The sequence below is a fragment of the Cydia pomonella genome, chromosome 16 (genome assembly GCF_033807575.1).
Source record: "Cydia pomonella isolate Wapato2018A chromosome 16, ilCydPomo1, whole genome shotgun sequence".
In the NCBI taxonomy this organism is placed as follows: domain Eukaryota; kingdom Metazoa; phylum Arthropoda; class Insecta; order Lepidoptera; family Tortricidae; genus Cydia; species Cydia pomonella.
Window position 1 is genome coordinate 15,751,860 of NC_084718.1, and position 11,547 is coordinate 15,763,406.

Below are 11,547 nucleotides of genomic sequence, written 5' to 3' on the forward strand. Positions count from 1 at the left end.
AAAGGGCTCGGGCTATAGCATATATAAAAATTATGAAGAATATATAGCGTTGTATGAAGATTAAAACTCTTTATCCAACTATTGAAAACGCCTGGAGGAGCTATTGGTCCATGAAATACCTAATGAAAGGTAATCTTCCGATATCACTCAAACGGAAGCTCATGGACATGTGCATACTCCCAGTTCTAACCTACGGTGCACAGACTTGGTCTTTGACTAAAGCTCAGAAGTACAAACTAGGGGCTTGCCAACGAGCCATGGAGCGTAGCATATTGGTGGATCGAGTCCGGAACACCACGCTGCGCTCCAAGATCCAAATCGTCGATGTAGCTCGGAAAGCGGCCAAGCTAAGATGGGTCTGGGTTGGTCACGTCTGCCGAATGCCGAATGATTTGTGGGCCAAGTCACTACAGAGTGGGATCCCGAAAACTCGAATCGGAGATCTGGCAGACCTCACCGGGATGAATTGGACTCCTTCTTGAAAGAGTGGCCAGACAGCACTGGACAGAGATCAGTGGAGAAATTGGGGGAGGCCTTTGACCGGCAGTGGGATACGACAGGCTCCAAATAATATCCAAATATACATATGCTCTCTGAAGACTGCCAAACTAATACAAACAGTCAATCAATCAGTCTTTAGCGGCGCTGTGCACTTTCTGTGATGGGGAAAAAAATGTTAAACTTGCGACAGGTTACGTGACCGACAGATTCGGCAGATTGAAAATTCGTAAGACGGACACGTGACCTGATCGAAAAACTGTTACAATGTCATTGAAGCCAGTAGACCGCCGGCGCGGCGTAGGAGAGGAAGTATACCCCTCTCTTTCTACCGCGCGGCGAAAATGTATGCCTGCGGCTGCTGTTTCGTTTAGGCGGCGCAGGGCGCTTGCAATGAACATTGTATTTTACCACAGAAATGATAGTACTTTTATACTGATAATTAAAGCAATTCGTGTAAAATTATTCTCTAAGCATTCCAAAATATCAAAAATGCACAACGTTAATATTAAAATTTTCACTTCTGCCGGCAATCCCGGAGTGCAACCCGTTGTATTTTTTTCTCAAGTTTTTTTAAAATTGTTATATTATGTTCACAGATGTACCGTCGTCAAACTGAGTTGGATGCGACCATGTCGTCAGTGGCGCGAGGCTGCGCGGCCAGCGTGGCGCCGTCGCGGCCGGCGCTGCGCCTGAGCCTCGCGCCGCTCCTGCCGTACTTATTGTCGCCCGTGCTGCGGACGGCTAACGTACAGGTAATGCTTACATTCGGATCGAGACTGCAGCCGAGCAGCGTTAGTGCTGAAAAAAAGCAGTTCCGTACCCAAAGGGTTACGAAGTTACTAAGACTCCACTGTCCATCTGTCACCAGGCTGTATCTCATGAACCGTGATAGCTATACTATACTAAAAACAGAATAACATAAATATTTAAGCTGGGCAAACAAGATCCCATACAACAAACGTAATTTTTTAGCCGTTTTCTGCGTCACACTTGGCCGGTTTTTGATAAATTACGTCGCTGTAGTTATCGATGTCGTGATTAGAACGTTCCATGCGTCACTCATTTTTATTAGGATTCCGTACCCAAAGGGTCAAACGGTATCCTATTACTGAGACGTCGCTGTCCGTCCGTCCGTCTGTCACCAGGCTGTATCTCATGAACCGTAATAGTTAGGTAGTTGAAATTTCTACAGATTATGTATTTCTGTTGCCGCTATAACAACAAATACTAAAAACAGAATAAAATAAATATTTAAATAGGGCTCCCATACAACAAACATATTTTTTTTGCCGTTTTTTTTATAAATAATTTTAGGGAACCCTTCGTGCGCGAGGCCGACTCGCACTTGCCGATTTTTAAGAAGATTGACAGTGACATCGCTCGTTTCCCATTAGTGCAGAAGAAATATAAAAATAAAAATGTTTGGGGACAATCGGAACAAGTGGATCACGCACTATTTGATGACAATCACGATCTAAAATATTTTTTGTTAAAATATATGTGGTATATGTTAATTAATAATATTTCAGTGAAATCAACCTCCATATTTTTTATGTTAGATGTAAAATGCCAACAAAAACCGTCATATTTGTTTACATTATTAGCTTTTTTTATTGGACTTCGGTAAACATAGAACATCCGTAACTCAGAAACAAATAATAAATATTCGCGATAAACATAAATATATGCCCTTACTGGGTTTCGAACTCGGTTTCGGAGGCCGTTGACTTAAAGGATGCGACAATATCACCAGTGTCTCGTATCGTATCATCCCACTAGTCTTTAAATAATTGAGATAGCTAAATAGCTCTGTTTATTTTAAACCAATTTCTATTTTAAACCATTTTTTTAACAAGCAGATACGTCTGCGAGCGATACTCGTAATATAATTATTTTTATATTACTATTCAAATTAGTTACACAGCATTACAGTATTACTACCAAGGCACTGCGAACTACAAAACATATAAAAATATACGAGAAAACATGCAAAACACAAGTAATAACAAAATACAATTTATACATTGGATTTGGGCAATGACGTAACAGTTTGGCTCCGTAGAGTTGTCTGACTTGGCGTAGCATTCGGCATTTGAAGACATACGATTTCCTAACATTAAATTTGTTACAGCTATGCAGTGAAAATGAGCGGAAAGCTCTACGTACCTGCGCGGGTGCTATGTGTGACTACGGCCTGCAATACGTACAGCAAAGAACGCCGGAGGGGCTGTACGCGTTCGTGTTAGAACCAGACATACACAAGATCGCATTCTTTGGTGAGTTAATCAAATGATAGGGCTAAACACAAAAATGAACAAGATATTAGGCGTAATATCTCGTATCTCTTGGTGGCGACCATTTAACATCCTGCTCAAGCATAATGTGCATTACAATGTCAATTGGTGCCATGACCAGGATTTTGATCAATTGTAAGATGTGATCTCTTGTTATAACGTGCTGCAAAGAACTCCCGAAAGTGCATTAGTTTGCATTTAGTTACGCGTCTTACTAATAGCCTCGTGAGGCCCAGTGTCATAAATATATTACATAGAGTTTGGACTCTATACATATAATGCTAAAGTTAGACATATTTTGTCTAAAAAGATGTCGTCACCGGGCCTCAGGAGGATAGACCTTTGTAAATTATGTTAATTATTTTAACAAAGATTTGGTTCATAAGTTTTAAGAATGCCAAAAATCACTGATGTTTTAAGAAAATTCAAAGTTCCATTAAACTTTCGAGAAAAAACTCTTTCTGTCCTTTTTTAAATTTATAAGTTTTTCTGTATATAAAACATTTTCATAAACCATATTTTTATTCCTAGCTGCTAAGCTGAGGAACACGCAGGTATAACTCATACATAAGGCTTTTCATTCTGCATGTGATCACTTGGCATTAAAGTGGGTTTTCTTTTGTCAGGCAACGAGGACAGAGCGCGGCCGCCGCCGCCTGTGCGGCAGGCTATCGCTCGCGAACAACAGCTAGAAGTTATTCGCAGAAACGAAGAAATGGTAATAAATTTGCTGTAATTTTGTTTTTAGCACTAACTCGTAATCTTCTTAGTGTTCGTTCGAAAGTTGGGTTGTTCTTGCGGGAGCGACATAACGAAAATTAGGCCTTCTTAGGATCTGTTCGGATCCTAAAGACAATTTGCTTTACTGAAAAGCGACTGGACAACACCAAATGACTTCATTCTTAAAATGTTTGCCGGTTACATACTAAAGGAGCCCGGGGTCCTCTCTGCAACTAGTTTTTACGAAAGCGACTGTCACTTGAGATTCTCGAGGGGAAAGAAGGCCTTATTGGGATAAATATCAAATGATATGTCGTACTGAAGTTCCAAGAAACTCATGTTCAAGTTGGGGTTCGAACTGCGACTTTCGGTTTGAACACTTCGTCCTTAAATATGTATAACTTTATATATTTTACAAGTTTTAATTGTATTTTGGGGTGACACCTACAATTTCCGCATCGGGTGCCACCCATGCTAGCTACGCCACTGAGTCCACTGACACTGAGTTTGTTGTTATACCTAGTTTATTTCGACAACTAAAGAATAAATCCTTATTCTTTCTAGCTATTTGACTAAGATGAAAGTATGACAGTTTTATTTCAAAGTCATTTTTGAGGTCAAGTCCGATCCAAGCAAAGTGAAAAGTGAGCTTGAGTCTGGCTTTAGTACTTTCGTCTATATATTAAATATGATATTATTGTTTTCCAGGACGTGGCATTCATCAACCCCGCGAACGTGGTGTTCGTGTACATGCTGGTCCGCGAGCTGGTGGACGGCGAGCGCATCGCGCGCCCGCAGGAGCTGCAGGCGGTCGTGCTCACCTGCCTCTACCTCTCCTACTCCTACATGGGCAACGAGATCTCCTACCCACTGAAACCTTTCCTCGTTGAGGACTCCAAGGACAAGTTCTGGGACCGCTGCCTTCTCATCGTCGACCGGCTCTCTTTCAACATGCTCCGCATCAACTCCGAGCCAGGCTTCTTCACTGAAGTGTTCACAGAACTGAAGGCTTGCGGGGCCGTCGAGAGCCCGCCCCCCGCGCCCGCGCACCCGGCCCCCGCTCCGCCGCACGCCATCTCGGCCGCCTGACACACCGAGGTCGCGGTGCTGAGGTTAGCCCTGACTGACCGCCCCAGTCGCGTTTGATGTCGGCTCTACACGACCGCTCTTGTTCAATCGTCTGACACCGAACGAGCACGGACGGCTTTAGATAAAGGTCTCCGGGTTTAGGATAGCTCCACACGAGCCAATTAATAACTTCTAAGTGGAGTGTTCTTGTAGTTACGTCTGAACTGTTTGGAGAATGTAGTGAAATTGAAAGATATTTATTTGTAGGTAAAGGTGAAGGATCCTGAAAGCTTTGGTAGAAAATACTCATTTTTGAATTTAAACTGATGTTAAATGAACAAGTTTATGTTGTTCGAAGTGCAGCATGATATCGACGTTGTTATTTGCTCAAGAATGTAATCCCGCCGTGACGATTGACCAAGAATTTATTTGAAATCGTATACATTCCATAGGACTGGTGAGCGCGAACGGGGGAAGAAACCGCGATGAGTGATTGATCTAAAAAGTTTGTAAAGCAACGAGCCGCTAATAATTAGAGCCTTTAAAAGTTAATAATTAGAGCGAAAGTTCCGTGTCATATCGATCGTGGAAATTCAGCTGCTACGACTGCAGACCACGTTCCGGAACCAACGACATACGCCATTAACACGACTCGCGTTTGTTCGTTCGTCCTATTTACAGGGCCAGATAACTTACACGTGCCGTATCGACTTTGACTGCTGCATTTTACATAATTAATGTCTGTAATGTTATTGTAGCTAATTGGTCTGGTAAAGACACTTTCTGGAGCCGCTGCGGAGTGGCGTTTAGTCCAATAGACAGCGCGGTTAGTTAGTAAGTTAAGAGTTTCGTAATGTAGTGAAATGCTCGCATGCCATATAACTAGTTAGTGTAGAAGCAGGCGGGAGGATGCAATAGCGGGGAACCGTCAGTAAAATAAAGGAATCCGGTGAATCCTTCTATGAAGTGTACGTAAATACGGCCGTCAGCTTAAAGCGGGGCGATCGAACCATTGGTTGAAGTATATTTAACAAATAGGTCAAATATTGCGAACGATTAAGCGTTTTGTACAGTAATATCGAATAAATTTATATGTTAAGTCATAAATAAGTAGTCTGGTGTGGTTAAATGGGGTTGGTTTGTTCGGTGTGGAAAGATGGGCGGAGACCTAGGGCACTCGGTGTGACTCGACCACAGGCCTGGATAACTAGTTAATGAATTTCGAATCGTTGGTCGTACATAACGAACGCAATAGCCTAAATATATACTCAAGAAAATGATTGATTTAGAAAGACGACGTACTTAAAGCTGGAATTACACTAGATATGGCAGTCGCCGCGTACATGCGCCCATGCGGTAAATTTTCAGTATACCGTATGCGTTTAGTCAGTCGCATGCGGCGACCGCAGTAATGTAATTGCGGTATTAAACTCAAGTTAATTATGTATTTCTAGTCAGCGTTTATTGTTTTCCTTAAGAATTAGTTTCTTGAAATGATTGTGACGTAATATAGCTTAGAGGAATTAATCAAAGCGGATATTTAGATCGATTTAGGAAAGCTGGCGCGGATTTTAAGCGAGAATTTGGACATTTCAGTACGAATCGCGGACCAGCTGTTATGCTATACTTAATGGAATTAATGAGCGATAGTTAATGTACAGTGTCACCGAGTGCCGTAGATAAATTTACTTTAGTAAAGGTACGAAGTGGCAGTATTTAATGAAACTGGAATCTCATTAAAGAATAGGGGAAGTAGATGTCTGTGATGTTCATTGACTTAGATTTGTGTTTGTGATATGTTTCGTTTTGTTATTTATTTACTCCGGTGATTGTTGTACTTATTCTTAGATGTGGTTAGATATTGTAAGGCAATAATTTATTTGGTCAACATTACAAATTCCGATAAAATGGTTATTTAAAGTTTTACTGAGGAGAACATCGTGCATAGTAATAATGAGAATTGTGTGTGTCAAATATTTACCTTTTCGCCTAATTTGAAGGTAATAAAGCGAAAAAAAAAACTCAATTGATAAGTACAGGCCATGTCAAAAATATTAATTAAGCTTATAACTAACTCAAAACATTTTAACACGAACTCTATCTACTTATCATAAATCGTTAAAACAAATGTTATGGCCTCGCGAAACATCTAATACATAGTAAAATAATAAGATTTCGTTACTGCTGCACGATGTTGTTCCTAGTAAAGGTAGCATAAGAATATAAGGATGTTCGTTGGACTATTATATAAGACATGATCTTGATGCCGTCTGAATATCTAAAACTTCCTATTTACCTGAAATTCAAAAGTACCTTATAATACTCTGTTTGAAATAGCATAATGTTGAAACTAGTCAGTTTTGTTAGAGCTGTGTTCTATTTTATCTGGATAAATGCAGTTATTTTTGGACAAGATCCTACTAGAAAATTATTTTCTTATTCCGACGTTTACTTTCTTGGAAACAGTATCAGGCTATGTACATTCCAATTATTAGTGAATAAGTAATAAGTTCTGCTTGATGTCGAATTCCAGTGATCTCTGGTTTGTTCTCAAACTTTCTTTACAAACGTTTCAAACGCTGGCCACTCTGTAATAAAGTAACTACTTACCTAACTAGCGTAGAATTTTAAAACGACAGTCAAATATTTTAAAAATATCGAGTAATCGACCGTTAGGCAATGAGTGGCATAAAAACGAAGAGAAGCTAAGTAATACAGTCGCCATCTAATCGGAACGGCCAAGCTGATCACAAATATCTGAACACGCCTCTATTGTCAAGGCGTAAGCCGCGTTTTCACTTAGTGCTATGAGCAAACATTTTGTTTAGAGTAAATGTTTGCTCTTCCTATTTACTATTGGATCAACTGTTTCCATTTTCCGAACGAACGAACGAACGATTGTTTGCTCAGAACTGTTCAGAGCAAAAAGTAAAAACGTGGCTTTAGGAGTGCGTGTTCAGATATTTTTGAGTGCCTTCGCTGCTCCGATATATCTGATGGCGACAGTACATACTTCCCTACCTAGGTAGAAGATTAAAAGACTAGTTAGACCAAGTGGCTCCATTCTCTTTTTAAAATCTGTTTAATTGCAGCGCATCTCCCTCACACCTATAAGAAGTACTGCTGTTAAATTGAGACAAGAGAATTGATATTTCTGGAGTTTGAAACGCTGTAACCTGAGAATCACCCCTCTGATATTATAGCATAACTTTGATATTTGGAACGTGTGGTGTCATAATAATCGAAGGTATTACTGATCAGGTACCTCTTCTAATATTACCTACTCATGTAATTCACGTTTGTTAATTACTCAATTGTAAATATACCCAATTATTAAAAAAGACTTTCGTATACAGATTTTTATTTCATTTATGGCAAGTCATACCTACTACTTATATTAAAATCGGGGCTATAGCCGCGACAATCGAAGTTCGCAATTTGCAGGCATCTTTCTCTGTCACTCTTATTACGCCTTCATTGGAGAAAGATCCTCGCACTTTGGGAATTTCAATTTTAGCGGTAGGGTAGATAGAGTGTCGCTTTCTACACTCCTAGGGTAGATATTGAGTGTCGCTTTCTACATGCCAAAAGTTTATCAACGTTGGTTGAGTAGTTAGTCGTATTGCGATGAACAGACTCAGGGGGCCTACCGCGAAAACCGAAATTCGCAAATTGCGGGGATCTTTCTCTTTACTCTTAGTAAGACGCCATTAGAGTGACAGAGAAAAATGCCCGCAATTGACGAATTTCGATTGCGGGTATATTTCTCTGTCGCTCTAATTATGTATTAGTAAAGAGTAAAAGAGAATAATCCCCGCAATTTTCGATTTTCGGTTAAATTTGTTAAATATCAAAAAGTGGCGCCATCTTACGGGCCAGAACCTAAAGCTTGTGGCATCATCGCTCGAAACGACGCTGCCTTACCTTTGCCGTTTGATGTATTAGATGGCGCCAATTTTTGATATTTAACAAATTGAACACATATCTGTGAAAGAATAACGATCAAAGTCAAATGGCGTTCTAAAAGTTTCAATCACGTGTCTAAAGATGGCAATAAAATACGTGGCTACAAAATTTTCTTTGATAAAATAAATGGTATAATGTTTTGACCTGGGGGCCTACCACGAAAATCGAAGTTCGTCAATTGCGGGCATTTTTCTTTGTCACTCTAATGACGTCTTATAGAGAGTAAAAGACAAAAATCCCCGCAATTGGCGAATTTCGGTTTTTGCGGTAGGCCTCCAGGAGCGCCATCTTGTGATGAATAGATTTATATTCTACGGAAGGTGGAGGTAAGGAAATAAATCTTCATGTACCAAAAAATGTCATCAAAAAACCTGTTAGAGAGAGACTAAGCAGAGAGCAGTAGCATGAATGGAGCACAACGGATGAATCTTCAATGAATATATTTCATAAATTAGTTAAGTAATACAATTAATCTAAATATATTATAAGTAACATAATAACAACACAGACTGTTTTTTACTCAAGTGACAATTGATTGACTTAACAGTTCAAATCTATTTGGGACCAAATATATAACGCTGTCATTTCAACTAATTGTTCGTATTTTGACATTGACAGCTGTCACACAAGCAGGCGAGGCACTGCCACGACGCTTATGACAGTTACATATAATTTTGTTTTCATTTCGCGGCATGTATCGTTAAATTGTTTAAATACGAATATTTACGACTTTACAGCTTATTCCATTTGTAAATAGTTCGGTATAGCTTGTTTTACACGCGGTTTATTTAATTTATTCACAATGGGTGATTATCCGGACCCTGACGAAGAGTACGAGCTCATGTACGCTGATGAGCTGGAAATGCTTCGTGATGACGAAGATAGTTCAGGTAACTATCATTGAGGATCATTTGCTGACGCCTTGGGTTTCTGTTTTTGCTTTATGCTGCGTACAGCGTTTGGTACTATAGATATCTAGCCGTATTTTCATACAGTTTTATGCAGTACGTAGCGTAAGGCTCTAACAGGAGATCAATGCCCAAGTCCGATGTAAGATGTAAGCTGCAGAGAATTGGAATTGCCCCACAGTTGCAATTAACCTGGCTGACCTTAAATAACAAATTATATATTATTGATGTTTAAGGAGTGTCTGGCAAGTTTTTCATATAATAGTATTTTTTTTCAGATCACAATGTAGTCAAGAAAAAACCATTACCAGCTAAAAGAAGTCTGGATTTCTCTAGTCCAACAGTAAAAAAGCATCTGCCTACTTTCGCTAGTCAAAATGTAGAATCAGAAAACATACATGGTATAAACTCACTGCCTTTAAGCCAGCCTACACAAATTACACCTGTGAGTTCAAGTAAACGGACAGTAGAGGATTTATTTGGGGATATAGGGGATATAGAAGATGATATTTTATTACCTAGTAAGAAGCAGAAAACTGAAGAGGAAGAAGATGAGGAGCTAATTATAAAGATTCTAGAAGGTCGGAGACTGCGGCAGATGCTTCTGGAGCCTTCTAACAGGCTTCAGGGTGAGGCGAAGCCCAACTTTAATGTGAAAGATAATATTTCTTTGGATATACCAAGGTATGTAATTAAAGTACCGTAAAATGTGTTTATTTTGGTTCAAAATTAGAAATTTTATTTATATTTTAAAATGATTATGTTGTTGAACATACCTAGTCCATATATATGTTGATTAATTAGGTTGTGTTATAGTTTACATGTATAAAAATTGTTCCATTTGAGCACAATTGTTCATATAGTTCTGTAGAAAGCGAGCAACTTTTGTCAAAGTGACTTACACCATAATTCAGTGGATCTGGTTGCTTAATGCATTCTTAAAAAAATTGAGTTAGTTGTTTCTGCATAACTACCATCAATTACCCAGTGGGGAACAATATAGACACATTTTACGCTATTCAACAAAAATCTGGGTATGATAATCTTATAAGCCGTCTGATAAGAATATTTATTTATATTTTAATAACTGGATAAAATCTAACTATCTTGCCAAAGGTAGAGAGGTAAGAAAATTGCAGATTGAGCTATAAGAATCTTTGAAATTGAGTTACTATTTGAATTATTTGTGACATACCTGATGTATTTTCGAATTATTTATGAATTCTTTATGTTATATAAAATGAATGCTTGTATGAATTTATGTAATTTACTTATGATTTTTTCAGATGGGCTTTCATGCCCCTAACCAACTCTGACGGAGACATGTTTTATGTAAGGTTAGAGTCTGAAGACTCATGGGAGCAGTCACTGGAGATGACGGAAGAGAGTGTCTCTCTGCATGTCAACTATGCAAACACATGGACCGAGGCTCGGAAACTTGTAAGTATGCATCTAATGTGCCAGCGCAAGAACCATTCCTAGTCACAATAACCTATATCATATGGAGTGTGGATTTAAAAGGAGTGAAATCTCTTATAGTAGAACTGGTGCAAAAGTGTCCAGCTGTCAGCTATAAATAATAGTTCCAAATCTCTCCATAGTAGCGCTAGGGTAACTAAGAACCTAGGCGTTATTGAAGGAGTAAAGTGCACTGTCTATGATTTGATTATTTTTTCAAGTATTCTAGGTATTGTAGCGCCACCTATGTAAGGTTTTTTGATGACACTTTTTGTACATGGAGATTTAATTCCTTAACTCCACCGTCCATACTGTATCATTCCACAGTTGGTTATTCTGTATCATTCAACATAACGCAAAAACATTGTCAAGTCTGAGTATAGTATTGGGGACACCACAATAAACAAGGTAAACCCATGTTTGACCTGGGAGTATTATATGATGATAAGCTGCATTTTAATGTTCATGTTGATAATATTGTCTCCAAAGCCATGCATATGTTAGGATTTGTATTACGTTCAACGAAACCTTTTAAGACTGCATCGTCTTATATATAGCTCTATAAGGCACTCGTAAGACCATACCTCGAGCACGTTTACGTAATATGGAACCCGAAATACAACAAATATTCC

General features: G+C 39.1%; 3 protein-coding genes across 4 annotated transcripts in view; all 3 read left to right on the plus strand.

Annotated features, from left to right (window-relative positions):
- LOC133526322 (chromosome transmission fidelity protein 18 homolog) overlaps positions 1 to 7,938 on the plus strand; it is a 37,057-nt gene extending 29,119 nt beyond the window's left edge. Inside the window, exons 13-16 of one of the 2 annotated variants that reach the window (XM_061862880.1) lie at positions 1,098 to 1,253; positions 2,633 to 2,777; positions 3,327 to 3,349; positions 3,422 to 7,938. In XM_061862880.1, coding sequence (XP_061718864.1) covers positions 1,098 to 1,253; positions 2,633 to 2,777; positions 3,327 to 3,349; positions 3,422 to 3,487 — 390 coding nt within the window. In that variant the 3' untranslated portion in view covers positions 3,488 to 7,938. The remainder of the gene's footprint in view (positions 1 to 1,097; positions 1,254 to 2,632; positions 2,778 to 3,326; positions 3,350 to 3,421) is intronic. The other variant, XM_061862879.1, reaches the window with a different exon arrangement.
- LOC133526636 (cyclin-dependent kinase 5 activator 2-like) lies at positions 4,093 to 4,604 on the plus strand. Its single transcript, XM_061863327.1, has 2 exons — positions 4,093 to 4,098; positions 4,224 to 4,604. The coding sequence occupies exons 1-2, from the start codon at positions 4,093 to 4,095 to the stop codon at positions 4,602 to 4,604; spliced, it is 387 nt and encodes a 128-aa protein (XP_061719311.1).
- Positions 7,939 to 9,156: 1,218 nt separating the features above from the next.
- On the plus strand, positions 9,157 to 11,113 carry LOC133526324 (uncharacterized). Its single transcript, XM_061862882.1, has 3 exons — positions 9,157 to 9,439; positions 9,736 to 10,141; positions 10,744 to 11,113. The coding sequence occupies exons 1-3, from the start codon at positions 9,352 to 9,354 to the stop codon at positions 10,937 to 10,939; spliced, it is 690 nt and encodes a 229-aa protein (XP_061718866.1). The 5' UTR covers positions 9,157 to 9,351; the 3' UTR covers positions 10,940 to 11,113.
- Positions 11,114 to 11,547: the final 434 nt, after the last annotated feature.